General features: G+C 50.7%; 1 protein-coding gene across 2 annotated transcripts; it reads left to right on the forward strand.

Moving 5' to 3' along the window:
• Window positions 1-445: 445 nt before the first annotated feature.
• On the forward strand, window positions 446-15,141 carry ZMYM3 (zinc finger, MYM-type 3). 2 transcript variants are annotated; one of them, XM_008567555.1, is made up of 25 exons: window positions 446-605; window positions 1,357-2,042; window positions 3,040-3,083; window positions 3,403-3,469; window positions 3,903-4,197; window positions 4,425-4,602; window positions 4,947-5,165; window positions 5,456-5,606; window positions 5,824-5,939; window positions 6,103-6,189; window positions 6,317-6,467; window positions 6,729-6,901; window positions 7,104-7,269; window positions 7,925-8,022; window positions 8,105-8,267; window positions 8,548-8,660; window positions 8,789-8,963; window positions 9,148-9,294; window positions 9,859-9,962; window positions 10,283-10,451; window positions 10,850-11,001; window positions 11,582-11,696; window positions 12,348-12,602; window positions 13,422-13,539; window positions 13,658-15,141. In XM_008567555.1, exons 2-25 carry the CDS (start codon window positions 1,376-1,378, stop codon window positions 13,848-13,850), a joined length of 4,116 nt encoding a protein of 1,371 aa, XP_008565777.1. In that variant the 5' UTR covers window positions 446-605; window positions 1,357-1,375; the 3' UTR covers window positions 13,851-15,141. The 2 variants fall into 2 exon arrangements, with proteins under 2 accessions (XP_008565777.1, XP_008565776.1); XM_008567554.1 differs by having other exon boundaries at window positions 553-605; window positions 3,397-3,469.
• The last annotated feature ends 4,528 nt before the right edge of the window (window positions 15,142-19,669 follow it).

The raw sequence follows: 19,669 nt of genomic DNA on the forward strand, positions 1-19,669 counted from the left end.
GGGGGGCGGTTGAACACGAGTGGGAAGCGAAGAGAGACACGGGGAGGGGGAGGGGACCGGGAACCATTTGAATGAGAGGAGGGGATCACGGGTAGAGTGGGCTCCAGGAGGTAGGGCGGGCCCGGGTGTGACGGGGGCCAGACTCTTGAGCCAGGTAAAGGAAGCAGGTGCATAGATCTGTGTTTTTTGTGGGTTAGTGTACTCGGCCCTCGGCTGCAAAGGGAACGCCGCCTTTCCCGGGGGCGGGCTTGAAAGCTCCAGAGGCTATCTTTTCCTCCTCAACTAACGGGGCCCCGGGCGGGGGCTCAAGCTCCATCTCCAATGACTATGCTCCACTCCGCAATTTCCAGGCGGCCACTGGGCTGGGAGTCTCGCGCCGGGGGCCGGCGCTGTCTCGCGAGCCCCCTCCTCGAGCCAGCCAATGGGGTTGGTTGCTGGCGCCGCCCGCCCGCCTGGTGCAGAGCGCTGGACGCTGCGAGCGGCGCTGCCATTTAAAGGGGCCGCGACCCCTGTCCCGGCTGTTAGGGAGGGAGGTGGAGAAGGAGCGCGGGGCCGCCGCTGTCTGCAGTTCTAGGCTTGTAGCCGTTACACTAACCCTGCCGCAGGTAGGGGTCGGGCCTGATCAAGCCGAACCGAACCTGCAGGCGAGATCTCGCAGTAGCCGGGAGGGGGGTCTAAGGAGAAATCGTAGCTCCAAAATGTCTTCCTGTAAATGCCTGAGGTGGGGGGTGGGCAATAGGAGAAGAGAGGACTGGGGTAGCAATGGGAAAGGGGGACGGGGCTGAGGAAGTGGGAGACCCTGAAAGGTAACTAGGGGGGAAGGGGTTGGGAAGGGCAGTTTGTGGGGGCTGGAGAAGGGCTGAGGGAAGACCATGTAACGCGGGGAGGGGGGGTGGGGCCAGACAGGGTGGGTAGAGACTGAAGAGCTGGGGGGTTCTAGGAGAGTGGAAAAGGAATAAAAACTGAGATTGCGGGGGCGGGAAAGGCTCCTGGTGGTGACGGCCCTAGGAGACTGTAAGGGGGCGTTCAGCCTGAGGGAGGGTGAAAGGTAAGGGGGGAGGGGAACTGGGAGTTGCAGTCGGGTGGGGGGGTTGCGGGCGGGTGGAACAACCGACTGCCTGGTGAGTGCGGGCACAGGGCCAGGACAGGGAACGCCTCTCCCCACAGGGGGCGCTATATGTGGGGGGGGGGAGGGGTCATTAGGGCTAAAGCCTCTGGAAATATTTGTCGGTTGTGGCGGTGGGGGCTGTTCTTGAGAAATTCAAGTGGATGATGGGGTGTGTCCCAGGGCCTATATAAGAAGGAATTCTGGCTAAGACCACCTCTACTGCCCCCTCTTCTACTCCTAATCTGCAGCCTATATCCAGCTATCCTCATGGACCCCAGTGATTTCCCCAGTCCATTTGACCCATTGACCCTGCCAGAGAAGCCCCTGGCTGGAGACCTTCCAGTAGACATGGAATTTGGAGAGGATCTGCTGGAATCCCAGACTGCCCCAACTCGAGGATGGGCCCCCCCTGGCCCTTCTCCATCCTCGGGAGCCCTGGACCTGCTTGATACCCCTGCTGGCCTGGAAAAAGACCCTGGAGTCCTGGATGGAGCCACTGAGCTGCTGGGGCTGGGGGGGCTGCTCTATAAAGCCCCTTCCCCCCCAGAGGTGGACCATGGTCCTGAGGGCACCCTTGCATGGGATGCAGGAGATCAGACCCTAGAGCCTGGACCAGGGGGCCAGACCCCTGAGGTGGTGCCACCTCACCCAGGGACTGGGGCAAATCCCTCTTCACCAGAGGGGCTACTAGAGCCTTTGGCTCCAGATTCTCCAGTAACCCTGCAGTCCCCCCATACTGAAGAGGAGGAGACTACCTCCATAGCTACCGGGAGAAGGGGCTGCCTTGGGCAGGAGGAGGAACTTCCCCAAGGGCAGCCACAGAGCCCAAATGGCCCCCCTAGCCCTTCAGTGGGAGAAACTCTAGGGGATGGAATCAACAGTTCTCAGACCAAACCTGGGGGCTCTACCCCCACTGCACATCCTTCCTTGCCAGGTAGGTTGCCTAATCATCTGGAGAATCAAGGCTGGGGAGAGGATGGGGGTAAGGAAGGGTGGCTATGTTCTTTGGGAAGTAGTGGGGAGGAGGTAGAGGAGGAGGGCAGAGAGATAAGAGTAGGGATGTGTGTAGTGAAGGAGTTGGGGTTTGGGAGGGAGGAGTGGGGTGTGGCAAAGAAGATTAAGGATAGTAAGGGGGGGAAGCGCAGGGACTGTGGGGGAGGAATGGGGTGAAGTTTCAGGGAGTGGGTTGGGAGGAATGGATTTGGTGGGAGAGGTTCCCTTTTTCTAACCCCAGTGGGCTTTTGGCGCCAGGGTCCTTCCTTCAGGACTTGGGGGAGGACACCAAGCTTCTTGGTTCTAAGATCTTCCCAGCTATTTGGTTCTAGATGAGAGTGGGGTTTCTGGGTTTGATGAATGGTAACTAGGTTCTGGAATCCCTAACAGCATAATGATTTCAGGGGAATGGTAGAAATGCAGGGTCTAGGATTGCATCTCTGATAGGGGAGGGGACAGCCTAGACTTGAGAAGCTCTAGTTTCTCCCCTGTTATGCCTAGTGGTATACCTTTCCTAGGCTGTAACCAGGGTCTTGGGACTTATATAACCATCTGAGTCCAGGGGAACCCACCCATACATTGATGCTTCCTTTTCCTCTTGCTACCTTTGGGTGGTTGCATTTGTTTTTGTTGGTAAAATATAAATTTTCGAAGAAAGGTGGGTTACTTGTGTTTCCTTAACTCCTAATAATTGGGATAGAAAGCTGATGGGAAGGGTAGGATTTTTTTTTTTCATGGAGAATAGCTGCACGCCCTCACCCCCACTTAGTACAGAGCCTGAGGTAACCCTGAGAGGGGCCCCATGAAGCCACAGGCACTTGAGTTTTCCCTTTCAGTTTTGAGTAAGTTCTTCCCCAGGAATGGAGGCGGGGGTTGGTCCAGGGAGGGGGTGGTGAGAGCAAGCTCAAGACTTAGGCTACCTTCTGCTTCCTTTGCAGGAGATGGCCTGACTGGGAAGGCGAGTGAGAAGCCGCCTGAGAGGGTGAGGGGGGGAGGGGATTGAAAGGAGTCTGGTTCCCCCTGTAGCTCTGAGAAGGACAGACCCTTCATTTTCCCTCCCAGATGTTGTTCTGTGGAGAGTGTGTGTAAGGAGAGTCAGGAGGAGGGAGGGAGCTCTTGTGTCTACTGCTTCTTAAGGAGAAAGTCCAGCCTCCCTTTCTCCCCTCCTCCTAAGGGCTGGGCCAAGGGTCCCTACTCTCCCTTCCCCCTCCCATCTTTTATCCCCCCCCTCAAACCCTGTACTAGTATTAGCCTGCCCCTGGTGTCAGCTTTCCTCCCCTCCCCATGTTTCCAAGGTACAGAAGAGAAGTGAGCGCGTTAGAAGAGCAGAGCCTCCCAAACCTGAGGTTGTGGATTCCACTGAGAGCAGTGAGTACGATTTGAGGAAGTGAGACCTGGGAATTCTGGGTGTGGAGAAGAGCTGAAAGTGGGATGTGGCAGGCCATGGGGCTGCTGGCTTCTGGAGTCACACTCATGAAGTACCTATCTCTGCTATGGGTTGGCATGGGAACCGGGGGCAATGGGGGAAATTGAAAACAAGAGCAGTGAGAATGGAGTTTCCTATTTCAGCTTTGCCATCTCCGTCCCTGAATCTTCTCACTTAGAACCCTCCCTTCTACTCCCTGGGAGATTATGGAGTAACCAAGGGAGAGAGACACCAGTGGTTTAAGATACCAGTGTAATGGGGGTGGGTGTGTAAAGGCCAGAACAACAGGGATCCCAGGGTCAGGACTGAACTGTTGGTTGTGGGATGGCTGAAGACCTGATCTGGTGGCCATTTGTCACTGCCCTGACCCCCCAGTTCCAGTGTCAGATGAGGATTCTGATGCCATGGTAGATGACCCCAATGATGAGGACTTTGTGCCATTCCGGCCCCGGCGCTCTCCTCGCATGTCCCTGCGCTCAAGTGTGGCACAAAGGGCTGGACGCTCTGCAGTGGGCACCAAGATGACTTGTGCACATTGCCGGACACCACTGCAGAAAGGGCAGACGGCCTATCAGCGCAAGGGGCTGCCTCAGCTCTTCTGCTCTTCATCCTGTCTCACCACCTTTTCCAAGAAGCCCTCAGGCAAAAAGACCTGTACCTTCTGCAAGAAGTACGTGAGGGTCCTGGAGGAGGGGTGGGCAGAGATCAGGGTGGGAGTAATGGGTTAGACCAATATTATGTTGGCAAGAACCTTGTGCAGTGGAGCTGGGAGAGAGCAATTTAGGTAGAGGGTCAGAGAGTATTTGGCTCTGTGATCATCTATCCCAGAGGAGGGGTGGAAGCAATAAAATGAGAGGGTGGTCCTGAATGAATATTCAAACCTGTTACCACCTCTAGGGAGATCTGGAACACCAAGGACTCGGTTGTGGCACAGACTGGTTCAGGAGGCTCCTTCCATGAGTTCTGCACGTCTGTCTGTCTCTCCCTGTATGAGGCCCAGCAGCAGCGTCCAATTCCCCAGTCTGGGGATCCCGCTGATGCCACTCGCTGCAGCATATGCCAGAAGACTGGAGAGGTGAGGATGCTCAGTGGGGGCTGATTTACAGAGCCTGGCCAGCCCTGACCTGCCCCTCCAATCCTGGGGCTGCAGGGGCCAGGCCCTGTGGAAAAGGGGAGTGGGGAGGAAAGGCAGCCATCGTGAGGGAGCATATTCAAGGATAGAGCTTCTCCAGGATGTATGCAGCTGGCCTTCCTTGCCTCCCTGGACCTCACCAGCAAGTCGGCAGCCTGATGTGCAGGTTGGGGGTCTCTGGGCCCACTGTCTGCTGTGAAGGTCTAGGGTGAGGTGGGGGGCTGTCCTTGCATTGGGGTGGGCGGTGGTGGCCAGGCCCCAGCTCAGGGTGTGTGTGTGTGTGGCAGGTCCTGCATGAGGTCAGCAATGGCAGCGTGGTCCACCGGCTCTGCAGCGACTCTTGCTTCTCCAAATTCCGGGCCAACAAGGGACTGAAAACCAACTGTTGTGACCAGTGTGGGGCTTACATCTACACCAAGACTGGGAGCCCTGGCCCCGAGCTCCTCTTCCATGAGGGCCAACAAAAGCGGTTTTGCAACACAACCTGCTTGGGGGCATACAAGAAGGTGGGGCCAAGGGAGTAGTGCATTAGAGGGCTGTGGAAGGGGGTGTGGTTCTTGGGTGATAAATAAAGGTGCCTGACGGGTCGATGGCTGGGAGAAATAAAGCAAATAAAGGGGGTTTCAATTGTATCTGTTATGTTTTACTTTTGAAGCTGGCTGGTGGATACACAGGTCTTTGTTATATCATCATCTATACTTTTTTGTATGCCTGAAATATTTCATGTTTAAAAAATTTAAAAAATAAAAGTGAAGGGACAAATCCAGGCTCAGCCTCTCCTTCCCCATCCTCACAGAAAAATACACGTGTGTACCCATGTGTCTGGTGCAAGACCCTGTGTAAGAACTTTGAGATGCTATCACATGTGGATCGTAATGGCAAGACCAGCTTGTTCTGTTCCCTGTGCTGTACCACTTCTTACAAAGTGAAGCAGGCAGGGCTCACTGGTAGGTGCAAAGCCCTCTTGTCTGAGACCCCTGCTGGCCTTCCTTCTACCTCCCATACTCCCCTCTTCTAAAGTAATCCCTGCTGCCCGACCTCAGCCCCAACCACATCTTCCCGTGGATTTTCTGTTCCGTCTCTGCACTGCCTTACACCTTCTGTGTGCTCTCTCTGTCTCTCTCTCTGTCTCTCTCTGTGTCTTTCTTTCTCTCTATGCCCCAGGCCCTCCCCGACCCTGCAGCTTCTGCCGCCGCAGCCTCTCTGACCCCTGTTACTACAACAAGGTTGACCGCACAGTCTACCAGTTCTGCAGCCCCAGCTGCTGGACCAAGTTCCAGGTACTCCAGACCCTGGACCAGGGATAAAGGGTGTGGCAACATAGAGAGGGTAGGAGAATTGGGGTAGGCAGGCCTGGGCAGAACAAAGAACAAGCCTGACTCCCCCACCTCACCACCACCACACACAACTTGCACCTCCCTTACTTGTCTTCCTTCCCTCCAGCGCACAAGCCCTGAAGGGGGCATTCACCTGAGCTGTCACTACTGCCACAGCCTCTTCAGTGGCAAGCCTGAGGTCTTGGACTGGCAGGTAAGACCCCTATCCCCACCCACATTTTGCTACATGACCAGACATCTGTCTGAAGGGGTCCTTCCACTTGGCTGCTGCCAGGTCCATATGTTACACTCTGTCCTCCTGCCCTATGCCCCCACCTCAGGACCAGGTGTTCCAGTTCTGCTGCCGTGATTGCTGTGAGGACTTCAAGCGGCTTCGGGGTGTGGTGTCCCAGTGTGAGCATTGCCGGCAGGAGAAACTTCTGCATGAGAAACTCCGATTCAGTGGGGTGGAGAAGAGCTTCTGCAGCGAAGGTAAGGAAATGGGGAAGGGGCCGAAGGCCCTGTACCTTACAGCCAGGGAGAATGGTGGAGAAAGGAGAATGGCTTGGAATGTGGTCCATGGGGCAGGGCTTTCTGCTCAGGATGCTCTACCCCCGTCTGTCCCAAGCCCAAAGGCTTTGGGCACAAGGAACTATTTAGAGAGAGGTTCAGGTGTAGCGCCTTGAAAAGATTGGGTCTCGTGTACTTCCTTATCCCTATGACTCTGGTCTCTTTCCCCTCTTCCCCTCCCAGGCTGTGTGCTGCTATACAAACAGGACTTCACTAAGAAGCTGGGATTGTGTTGTATCACTTGTACTTACTGCTCCCAGACGTGCCAGCGTGGAGTCACTGAGCAACTGGATGGCAGCACCTGGGACTTTTGCAGTGAGGACTGTAAGAGCAAGTACCTGCTGTGGTACTGTAAGGTACGGAGGGTCAGCACATTAGGAAGGAAGGAAAGAGGGTGGCAGGGAGCATGGGCTGTTGTACTGAGATCAGGGTGGGGGCAGATCTCCAGGGAGGGGAGCCAATCTCTAATCTCCAAGGAGAGGAGGATGGCTTATCACAGGGGAAATGGCCCAGCACATTTTAGGGAGGCAGGTCTGATCATCTTGTTGACACCCTCAGGCTGCCCGGTGCCACGCCTGTAAGCGCCAGGGGAAGCTGTTGGAGACCATCCACTGGCGTGGGCAGATCCGTCATTTCTGCAACCAACAGTGTCTGCTGCGCTTCTACAGCCAACAGAACCAGCCCAACTTGGATACCCAGAGTGGGCCTGAGAGCCTCCTGAACAGTGAGTCCCAGGCAGGGGGCACACTCTGTTATAACTGGCCTGTATTATTTTAATCCTAGGCCCAGCTCCTTTCTTCTTCCTCTATTGCATTCACTTCATCCCTGGCCAGAGCTCCTGGTACTGTGCTCTCTTTCAGCTTCTGGACCCTGTAGGTACCAGGGGGAGCCTTGTTTAAAGCTTCTTGGAGTCATAGTCTACTGATTTTCCATAAGGGACATATTTTTAGGAAGTGGGTGCCAACCCAGGTAGGATGAAGCATGTGAGGATTGTGGTTGGTTTTCAGACAGAAGGAAGTGTCAGCATAAGCTCTACCTTTAGTGAGACTGAAGACTGTTGCTGTTTCTAGGATGTTATCCTGGCCCCTCTACAACTCCAGGGATACCAAACTCCTGAGGACCATCTAAAAGAAAGATCAAATTGTGGGTTTTGGGGGGAAATGTAATGTTTCATTCTTCTTGGCAGCTAGGAGCAAAATTTTTCTTGGCCACTGTTGCTGGGGCCTAGAAAAGACTAGACCTGGGATGGAAAGAAGGGGAAATCTTATACTTACCATTTATATATGGTGTGCCTCTTAATGAAGCCCTCCTGGGACAGGGGTGAGGAAAATGAAGAGCTAGTTCCTTGGATGAGGGCATTCATTTGTTTTGATCTATAGGTCAGTCTTCTGAGTTGAAGCCCCAGACACCCTCTCAAACCAAAGTGGAGAACAGCAACACAGTGAGGATCCCAGAGGAAAATGGGAATTTGAACAAGGTCAGGGCAAAAGCCAAGGGGGAGGATAATCTCAGAGGAGGGTATGGTGGTTGGCGGCACTAATGTTCCCTTGTCTCTACAGATCCCTGTGAAGACCCGATCAGCTCCAACTGCTCCTGCCCCTCCTCCACCCCCACCACCCCCAGCAACACCCCGCAAAAACAAAGCTGCCATGTGTAAGCCACTGATGCAGAATCGGGGAGTCTCCTGCAAGGTGGAGATGAAGTCCAAAGGAAGTCAGACAGGTGAGCCAGGGTACCTAGATGTCACAAACTGTATATTCCAGAGTCCTAGGCTTCCAGCCCTATGTCTAGGAGCTGGGCAAGGGGATTTCTTAGATGGCTGAAGTATCATGCATATGGTTGTCCTAGAATCACAAAGTTGTCTCTCAACCTTTGGTTCAAGGGCAGTTTTGTGACACTGAGCACATGTTAGAGCTTTTGGAGGTGACAAATGAGCACAGGTCCTGGGTCAGATGTGACCCATCTAGCAGGTGCTCTGAGAAGACCCCTTTCTTGTCAACAGAAGAGTGGAGGCCACAGGTGATTGTGCTGCCCATCCCGGTGCCCATCTTTGTGCCAGTGCCTATGCATCTGTACTGCCAGAAAGTCCCGGTGCCTTTCTCCATGCCTATCCCGGTAAGATTCCCTGCCCTTCCTGGCTGGGTCCTCTTTTACCCTTCCAGGGTTAAAACCCACCCCTTCTCCTTACTCTCTCTCATCTGCTGGTGTGGTTCTTGGCATTTAGTTGGGATTTGTGCCTCCAGGTGCCTGTGCCCATGTTCTTGCCCACTACCTTGGAGAGCACAGACAAGATTGTGGAGACCATTGAGGAGCTGAAGGTGAAGATCCCTTCCAACCCCTTGGAGGCTGACATCCTGGCTATGGCAGAAATGATTGCAGAGGCTGAGGAGTTAGACAAGGCCTCGTCTGACCTTTGTGGTATGCCATGGACGGTGGCAATGAGAGACAGGGTGCTACCAGTCTGTCTCTGCCTAAGTGGGTGGAGAGTGGTAATCTTGGTGCCTAGTAGAATGGGGGGATAGTTGGGATCAGCCCCTGAAAGCCTGTGAGGGTGTTAGTAGGCAGGAGCTGCAGCAGCTGAGCCAATTTCTCTGCTTCCCAGATCTTGTGAGCAACCAGAGTGCAGAGGGACTTCTGGAAGACTGTGACCTGTTTGGGCCAGCTAGAGATGATGTCCTAGCCATGGCTGTCAAGATGGCCAATGTCTTGGATGAGCCTGGGCAAGACTTGGAGGCAGACTTCCCCAAGAGTGAGTAGGATTTGAGGCATACCCACTGAGTATGGTAGTATTTGTGCCATCAGGAAAGGAGTGTTTCTTGTGACCCTGAGCAAGACCCTAAATAGTGCTCTTCATTGTAACCCTAAGACAGAAGGTTCTCACAGGGAATAGTGCTAGAAGTACCAGGACGGGTGTATTGTTTTAGACTTCTGAGTCTTGGTTTTTGTATGTTTGTTTGTTTTAACCAAAGGCATCAAAAAAAGACTGAGTCTTGTCTTTTTCTGTGTTAATGTTGGTTTGTTTGTTTTAATTGTGGTTAAAACACACAACATAAAACTCTACCATCTTCACCATTTTTAAGTGTGCAGTTCAGCAGTGTTCAGTATATTTACATTGTTGTGAATGTTTGTGTTTTGTGTTTTCGTACCTCTGAGCCTGTTTTTTGGTATAGCCTTGCTGGTTCCTATTGAGTCCAGTGAAGCTGTCTGAGAGGCTCCCTCTTGAGTCAAGTGGGCAAGTAGAAGGGGTGGGGTGGGAGGACTGCAGGGTTGAGATCTTAAGAAATTGATTTCTTCTTTCCTTCTCTTCTATTAGATCCATTGGACATTAACCCCAGTGTAGACTTTCTCTTTGATTGTGGCCTGGTAGGGCCTGAGGACGTGTCTACTGAACAAGACCTTCCCCGGACCATGAGGAAGGTGAGGGCTGGGGCTACTGTGAAGGATGGAGGCCCAAATGGGAGTAGGTGCTCTAGTAGTCAAACCAGCAACCATAGTTTGACCTTCCCCAACCTCCTTTCTCCAATACTAGGAATACTGAGATATAGCCAAACTTTGTTCTCTCCCCAGTTCACAAGGTCATCAAAGCTGTTCCTGGGTTTCTGTAATATGGAAGCTTGCTGTGTTCTTACACTAGCACCTCCCTCCCACAGCCCCACCAGTGGCAAACTGTCCTGACTAGCTTCCATGGTGCCCGTAGCCTTGCCTCTGCCACTCCTCTCCTTTCTTTTCCCCTCCAGGGTCAAAAGCGGCTGGTGCTTTCAGAAAGCTGTTCCCGGGACTCCATGAGTAGCCAGCCTAGCTGTACTGGGCTCAACTATTCATATGGTGTCAATGCTTGGAAGTGCTGGGTGCAGTCAAAATATGCCAATGGAGAAACCAGTAAGGGTGATGAGCTGCGCTTTGGCCGTAAGTACCCAGGGGAGGAAGGAAGGGAAGGGGGGGGAAGGGAAAAAGGGGGTGGACCTGTGATTCAGCTGAAGATATCTAGGAGTGGTAAGGGTATGATTGCTTAAGGGTGTAGGTTCAAGGCTGAGGGCTCTTTTTGTAAATGCTGGGCTTGTTCAGGAGCTAGGCGTGATTAAGGGATGAAGGATGAAGGTTAATGGTGGTGGAGCTAAGTGAAATTCTCCATGTGGAGTTTTCTTTTCTTTTCTTTTCTTTTTTATTTGGTGGCTGGCCAGTATGGGGATCCAAACCCTTGACTTTAGTATTATAACACCGCACTCTAACCAATTATGCTAACTGGCCAGCCCAAAATATGGAGTTTTCTTAATCCCATCCACCTCTACTCTACATCACTGCAGCCAAACCCATGCGTATCAAAGAGGATATTCTTGCCTGCTCAGCTGCTGAACTCAACTATGGTCTGGCCCAGTTTGTGAGAGAAATCACTCGACCCAACGGTGAACGATATGAACCTGACAGCATCTATTACCTGTGTCTTGGCATCCAGCAGGTACCCCTCATATACCACCTCACTTCCTGTCACTGTCAACACAGTAGGCATGGTCCTACCAGAAATGATTCTGTCCCACTCCCTATTCCTCATCTTATCTCCTACTCCAAGTAGGCAGTTTGCCTTTAATCTTCTACTACAAATAGGACACAAGATGTCAGTACTTTTCTAAAATCAAAGCTATATTTTGGGACTGTTGGTCAAGGAGCAGTCTTTGTTGCTATCTGAGTCCCCTGTGTATCCTTAAACCCATTCTAGGAGAGGAGAGATGTGTAGAGCTGGGCTCCTTCAGTGGTGGGGTCATGTTTAGTTTCCACTGGGAAAGGTCAGCCATGTACTACCTGACAAAGGGATCTGGGCTTCTGAAGAACATCCCTTCCAAGCCTTCTCCTCTTCCAGAAAAGCCTCAGTACCTCAGAGTTTTAGGTATACCTTGGGGAAAGCACTCTGGGTCACCTAATCAACCATTTCCAGTCATCTCCTAATTATTAAGGACACCATTTCTGGGACCTTTGGCATCATTGTCTTTCCTCTAGGACCTATAGTCTGGCTTTATGTGTGTCTGTTTTTCTTTCTCCAGTACTTGCTGGAAAATAACCGAATGGTGAACATTTTCACGGACCTTTATTACCTGACTTTCGTTCAAGAACTCAACAAGTCTCTGAGTACCTGGCAGCCCACACTCCTCCCCAACAGTAAGGGACAGGGACTTAGCAACCCTTACACCCTTTCCTCGATTCTTCCAATGTACCATTCCAAGAGTCCTGTGCTGTTTGGTCTGCCACTCTTCATGAAGGGACTAAAGGCAGGAGTGTGTAACTGGATGCCTCAGGGTTTAGAGCTAGAGGAGCTACAGCCTCTGGCCTTGATCATGAGGAGGGGATCAAGACTTAGGTCTGAGGAGCTATCTCTCTCTCTTTTTTTTTGGTGGTTGGCTGGTACAGGGATTGAACCCTGGACCTTGGTGTTATTAGCACCACGCTCTAACTGACTGACCTAAATGGCCAGTCCCCGAGGAGCTATCTCTGGGACCAAGAAAAGATGACCTAGGTTTGGGTGGTAAGTGAAGAAAGAAAGCAAGAAGTTGTGGGACTCCTCAGTGTTTACATCTACCTGCCTGCAAATTGAGGGTGGTGAGAGAAGCTCCAAGTGCAGGTGGAAAGTACATTAAAAAAAACCACCCCATTCTTACTGTATAGCAGAGTATTGGTGCTTTATATCCAATGGCCACTCACTGAATGAGAATCGTGTGGTAAATGCTTGGGAGCAGGATACTTGGGGTCAGAAGTGGTTGGGTCTGGGCAGTCGATCCCTCCTGACCGGCCTCTACCTCTTGACCATTGCAGATACGGTGTTCTCCCGAGTGGAGGAGGAGCACCTCTGGGAGTGTAAGCAGCTGGGGGTCTACTCGCCCTTTGTCCTTCTCAACACTCTCATGTTCTTCAACACTAAGTTTTTTGGGCTGCAGACAGCTGAAGAACACATGCAGCTCTCCTTCACCAATGTGGTGCGGCAGTCCCGCAAGTGTACCACCCCTCGGGGCACCACCAAGGTGGTGAGCATCCGCTACTACGCCCCAGTCCGCCAGAGGAAAGGGCGAGGTATGAGGCTGCCCCTTCCTTTCCTTTTGCCCCTTCTCTGCTCTCCCCTTTCATGTCCCACCATAACCCACCATTCCTGCTAGGTTGGCCCTCTCCTGTCACTAGCTTCCCTCTCCTTCTGTTCCTGTGTTTGCAGAAAAGGCGAAAACAGCCAGTCCTTCTATGTGATGGGCAGTGGCTGTTGCATAAATAGGAGGTTATCTGGCTGCCTATTTCCCACCTTTCCTCACTTCAAGGCAGTTTTCTTGCTTGCCTACTTTTTTGGGGTGGTGGCCAGGTAGGGAGCTGTTGGGTGCGTTTGGTTGTAGGGGAGAGTTGACAGAGTGAATGACAGGCTTTCTGTGATTCTTTAATATCAGGCATAACAGGAATCGCACGTTGGTTACTATTCTTTCTGGCCCTGGATTTCTGTCTTGTCTGAGTGCAGTTCCCAGGGTCCTTTCTCTGGACCTGCACCTCTACTGATGCACAGGAGGTTGGGGCCATCACTGTTTCTCTATCCCGGAAGGCAAGCCCATCCTTGCAATACAGTCTGTTTTACTAGTTTGTTTGTGTAACTTCTGAGGTCACCTCTTCAAGGAATCAGTTTGGGGAGATTATAGAGAGCGACTTCAGCAGTAAGAACTGGGGAGGGCTACAGAACACCGCTACAGGATGTTTGGCTGGTGTGGAGAGACTAACTGACTCTTCTGCCTTTCTTTCTTTATGAGACTGTATATTGTGTCCTGAGGCCTTCCCCTGTGCCTTGGACTGTGCTCTTGGAAGCGGCTTATTGAGGATGTGCTCTTAATGAGTTTGGGTCATTTCCCTACCCTACAGACACGGGTCCTGGGAAACGGAAGAGAGAAGATGAAGCCCCTATCTTAGAGCAGCGTGAGAACCGCATGAATCCCCTCCGTTGCCCTGTCAAGTTCTATGAATTCTATCTCTCAAAATGGTGAGTTGGTGGGTTTGCAGGAATGGCATTAGCATGGGAACCCAAGGGATCTATTTTGCCTTGGTACTGATCTTTTGTCCTACCACCCCCACCCCCACACCCATCCCCACCATTGCAGTCCTGAAAGCCTCCGGACTCGCAACGATGTGTTCTACCTGCAACCCGAGCGGTCCTGCATTGCTGAGTCACCACTCTGGTATTCTGTGATCCCCATGGACCGCAGCATGTTGGAGAGCATGCTCAATCGCATTTTGGCTGTGCGTGAGATTTATGAGGAACTGGGTCGTCCTGGGGAGGAAGACCTGGACTGAGCCCATGTGCCATCCATATCCATCTTTCACATTAGTATCTGTCCTGTGGCCACATTCCACAGGGTGACTGGCCCATGAACCAACGCTACTCATTCTGAAGGGCCCTGACTGCCCCTTTCTACTCACCCATTCCCTGCCTTCCCTAGGAACCCCTGGCTTTTGCCTTCTTCCATACCACTTGACAACCATGGGGCCCCAGCCTTCTGTACTCAGGGGCTGGTCTCAGTGATGGGCAAAAACCAGCTAGCCCATTTTCTTTATGCTTCACAGTAAACCCCTTCTCCTGGGACCAGACTCTGGGTGGAGTGTTAATAGCTCTGGTGATCCTGTTGGCTTTGGGTTTCCTGACCCGTCCCACACAGGTTAAGCTCCTTGTTCCTAGATTTGACCTAGGGAAGAACCCAGCTGCCTTTTCTGCCCTGTGCCCACACCTTTCTCTACTCTTCCCTAGTACCACGCAAAAGGGTCTTGCTGGAAACGTATGAAAGAAACTATGACGAGGGGACCATTTACATAAAACACAGAGCTTAGGCACTCTTCCCCTCTCGTGAGATAATTGATTGTTGGCACCCTCTCACCACCATGTCCCCCACCCCACCCTGGCAAGCACCAACCCTTGGTGCTGCAATTGAAAAAAACTTACAAATGCTTTCTTTTCCTCAAAGGCAGAGAATAACTCTAAGTATGGGGAGTGGACTCCTATTGTGCAGATTCCTGTCCCCTTGGTTTATGTGTTTGTCTCTCTCTGCCATCTTAGGTTGGCATGAGCCATGGTGTCAACATGCTTAGGCCCCCCTCTGTAACTGCCTCCCTTTAGTTCAATGCACAGAGCTCCCAAGGCAAAAACTACCTTCTGACTTGGGTTGGGGCTGGGTTCCCCACTCACGTTCTCCCCCCATCATAAGAGCCAGGCCAAGCCTGTGGGGACCTGGGTCATGCAGGATGGGAGCTGTGGTCAAAGGTAGGTGAGAAGCTGTGGGCATGGCTCCTGCCCCCACTGCCCGCATCTCTCTTCCCCATCTTGCCTTTGAAGTCCCAGAAAACTATTAGCATTTGGCGAAGAGGGTACCCAGTTCTTTCCCTGTTGGCTTTGCTGTTCCCCAGCCTCCTTTTTGTGTTTTTATAACTGTCACCAGTTTAGCCACTGTTTAAATTGTATATATTGTTCTGAGGTGCCTGGCCTGTCCCTTCAGTGAGCCATGCCTGCCCTTGTGTCATAGTGAGAAGCTGTTGTCACGACTAACCTTCTGTCTCTGGAATTGTTTGTTTCAAATAAAGAGTTAAAATAGTCTTTTGCCTTCTCAGGGGGTGGGAGAGTGGTGGTTGGAGGGGTGAGGGATATGGAACAATGTTGGATAACTTCAAATCTCTCAAAGTAAAGAAGTCAGGTGACCCACCTCAGTTTGAGAACCATTCTTACCCACCTCATTGAACGAATCCACTAGGAATGTGGTTCGTTTTATAACAAGTTTCCACACACTTAAGAAAAAAATTATTCAACAGCCACCTATTGAGGACCTAATGTTTAAGGACCTAGATTACATGCTTCAGAGAAGACAAAGATTAATTAGACCAGGATCCTGTCTCCAGCAGGCTCCCAGGCTAGGAGGGAGACTGACCAGTACACAATCAGTTGTAATACAGGCAGAATGAAATAGATAGTGCTGTGTCAGAGCAGAGGAATTAGGAACTCATTTCAAGTTTATAGGGAGGTTGTGTGAAGATTCACCGAAGGAGGTGGCATTTGACCTGGGCCTCAAAGACTAAGTGGGAAGGGTTGGGAGACTACAGGTGTATGGGTAGGAAGTGTGATGCTGAGATTTTCCAACCAGGGAATGGCAGGCTCAGATCTGTTGCTTTAGGGAGAAGACCCCTAGAACGATATGGAGGATGGGGGGTGGGGGCAGGCCAAAAAGCCTGGAGATCAGTGGAAGGAGTGTGGCTAAGAGATTCTGTGGGCCTCAATGGGGGCTGTGGGGATAGGGAAGGAAAAGAGAAGATGGATTCAAAATAAATTCCAGACATTTTAAAGGTCAAGTTTGGGGCCGGCCTGTGGCTCACTTGGGAGAGTGCGGTGCTGATAACACCAAGGCCACGGGTTCGGATCCTATATAGTGATGGCCGGTTCACTCACTGGCTGAGCGTGGTGCTGACAACACCAAGTCAAGGGTTAAGATCCCCTTACTGATCATCTTTAAAAAAATAAATAAATAAAGGTCAAGTTTGCAGGATCTGATGAATGCCTGGAAGTGTGGGTTGGGGGAGAGGGAAGAACTGAAAATGGATCCCAGGTTTCTAGCCTTGATGACTGGGAGAGTGAGACTCCTTTAACCAAAATGCGAAACACAGGGGCAGGGTTTTTGGTGGTTTTTGTTGTTGTTGTTGTTGGAGGTAGGAGGAGGTTGGTGATAAGTTGAGGTTTTGATCACGCTGGGTTTGAGATTCCATGGAAACACCCATGTTAGGGCCAGGTAACATGGCATAGCAGAAAGAACACCCAAACTTGCGTTTCTAATCATAGCTCTGCCATGAGAACTTGGGAAAGCCTACCTTTTGGGGCCTTACCTAAAAATGGGTTCTTAGTCTTACCTTTCTCACAGAATTATTGGGAAGGTCAGATGAGAAAATGGATATGAAAGAGCAAATATTGATGCTAGATGTTACCATAATACTAGGCAGATTGAAATTCAAGTCTGAGGATTAGAAGTCATCTGCAAAGAACTCCTAGCTGAAGCTCTGGGAATGGACGAGGTCACTTGGGAAAATAGAGTGGAGAGAGAAGAGGACAAAAAAAATGGTACCTTGGAGAATGTCTCCAGCTAACCAGAGAAAGGCACTGAGAGGGAGAGACCAGAGAAATAGGAGAATCCTCAAATCTGCCAGATACCCAGGGTATAACCACCTGATGAAAAGCTGTCCTCATAGTGCTGGCCAAGAGGAAGTCTATTAAATTGGCCTTCTCATCTCATCCACAACAGGGCCCAAAGCCATCCTCTTCCTCTTACTTCCTTCCCCTCTTAGAACAGAGAAAGACCTGATGTCATTTGTTCAACTAGATTTCTGCTCTGCCCGGTCTTGTGCTAGTCACTATGGTTACAAAGATGAGTAAGAACTTGGGGTCTGCTCTTGAGAAGTCCCTAGTCTGATAGGGAAGACGAGGCTGGGACTAGAGTGAGGCAATTGAGGCCCCTGGGGTGCAAAATGTAAGAAGGCACTTGCTTTTGGAGTCACACAAGTACAGGGTAGGCATTTGCATGACCGCGAGAGTGAGTGCCTCCTTAAATTTTGCCCTCTAAGGGCCTTGATTGCCTCACCCTGGTCCTATTCCCCACACTCACATGTCAATGAAATAGCCAGAGTAGGATGTAAATTGTTTTTCATTCTCTCCCAGGAAATTAAGGTGACATGGAGCTGGGTTTTCGTGAAGAGTGGGCAATAGTTTGTTAGGCAGAGTAGAGATGCAGGGATCAGTGTGAACAAAGGCATAGAGGCATAACACAACAAGGGGTGTCTGCAGGAAAGGGTGGTTGGGCTGCAGAGGAGGTAGAAAGGACATAGTGGAAAGGGTGAGGGGGGTGGGAGGTGTTGCTGGGAAAAGAAAGACAGCAGGTTGTGAAAGGCATTGAAGGCCATGCCATGCCCTGCTAGGGTGGCCAACCATCTTGGCTTGTCCAGGACTTTCCCAGTTTCAGCAATGAAAGTTCGGCATCTCAATAAACCCCTCAGTCCTGGCAGGCTGGGACAGTCATACTTGATCCTAGAAGCAGCGGAAAGCCATTAAAGGACTTTCACAAATTGGCAAGATACGCTTCATGTTTTAAGGTGACTGTAGCATGTCTGGGTGAGATGTAGGAGGATTGGGTGCTGAAGAACCCAGGAGGCCAGTTACAGGGAGGAAGTATGGTACAGAAATGGTTAATGTTTCGCCATTGGCATCTGGCAGATGTGAGTTCCAGTTCCCCAGTTCAGCCCCTTCTTTCCTAGCTATGTGGCCTGGGCAAGTTACTAAACCTATGGGAACAATATGGTGCTTACCTCAAAGGATGGTGAGGATTAAAGGAGATAACGTTTAGCACAGTGCCTGGCACGGAGCAAGCGCTTTAATAAACATTAGCTCTTGTTGTCCACATGATCAGGTGGAAGATGATGGCAAGGCCTAAAGGAAGGCAGCGGCAACAATGGGAATGCTGAGGAGGAAAGGGATTTGAGAATGATTTGAGAAGCAGAATCACCAGACCTTGTTTGTGGTTAATTGGTTGTATTTTAGTGTGAATGAGTTTTAGTTGGCTTTAATTCTCCCAGGTCTCTGCATTTCAAGACATTTATCTCTAATTGAGGGCTGGCCGGTTAGCCCAGTTGGTTAGAGTGCAGTGTTATAACAGCAAGGTCAAGGGTCCAGATCCCTGTAACGGCCAGCTGCCAAAGAAGAAAAAAAAGAATCTCTAATTAAGGAATGAAAGGCTTTCTCCCTTGAATAGAAGCTGGAGCAGAAACAGAAAGGGGGGTGGCGAGGGGAGACTCCTGGGAAACAAAGTGTTTGGGACCCCTAAGGTTAAGGGAAAGGGAGAAAATTTCAAGAGTTTATCTTGATTTAGGAATTTGGAGGATGGGGGTCTGAGTAACTATTTCTCTCTGTCTTCCTTACACTCCCCAGATTGCTTCATTTCCCAGGGCTGGACATTTTCTGGATCCTGCTCCAGACAGAGATCCCAGGAGGGGCCTTCCCCCGAGACTGCCCTTCCCTGACTGTCTGAGCACAGGGCAGCCCCTTCCTCAGTTTCCCCTATTTCTCTCTCTTAACCTTAGGGGTCCCGAACACACATTTTGTTTTCTAGCAGGTTAGTATTTAGGGACATTTTCTTCCTTCCTTCTTTCCTTCTTTCCTTTCTTCCTTCCTTCCTCCCTCCCTCCCTCCCTCCCTCCCTCCTTCCCTCCCCCTTCCTTCTCTTCTTTCCTTCCTTACTTTTTTGCAGCTGGCCAGTACTTTAGGGACATTTTCATATCATACTGAGCTCCTCACCCCCACCCCACCCCCCATGTCCTGAAACACTTCCTAAGACAGCATAGAGTGGTTACTTTGGTACAGAGGAAACAGCACAGATTTTGGATTAGGAAAAGCCTAGGTTTTAATTCTAGCTCTGCAATCTTAAACTGTGCACCCTTTGCGCATAGTACTTAACCTCTCTGAACTTCCATTTCTTCCTCATCTACAAATATGGGTATAATAGCTACCTTGCTAGTACTGAGATTACGTATGTCAGTGCTTAATTTAGCACCAAATCTGGCACATACTGGGTGCTCCATAAACACAGTCTCCTTTCCTTTCATCCACCTAAGTAATTTTCTTTTCTTTCTTTCTTTTTTTTTTGGAGGCTGGCCAGTATGGGGATCCAAACCCTTGACCTTGGTGTTACAATACACCTAAGTCATTTCTAAGTCTGGTAATAAAGTTTCAGACTATATTATGATTGGGACATATCCTTTTCATTAAGACTACATTAAGAATTAAGACACTCCCCTCACAGCCATCCTCCCACATATATACAAATGTGGTTTTAAGTACTGCTACATATGTATGCAAACATACACATTTGCTTGCTTAAGCACACACACATGGCAATGGGCAATTAGACACTCAAGAAAGCATATTAATTAGGTGAGAGAAAGAGTTTAGCTCAGTGTTTGAGAGAGTTGAATAGCTGGAGGGGTGGCAAAGATGGTGAAATGAAATAATAGCAGCATACTCTTGTATGTAGCTTATTATTGACCAGACACTGTTATAAGTGCTTTATGTATAATTAATGTGTTAAATCCTCACT

This window comes from Galeopterus variegatus, unplaced genomic scaffold, assembly GCF_000696425.1.
Source record: "Galeopterus variegatus unplaced genomic scaffold, G_variegatus-3.0.2 Scaffold331, whole genome shotgun sequence".
NCBI lineage: Eukaryota > Metazoa > Chordata > Mammalia > Dermoptera > Cynocephalidae > Galeopterus > Galeopterus variegatus.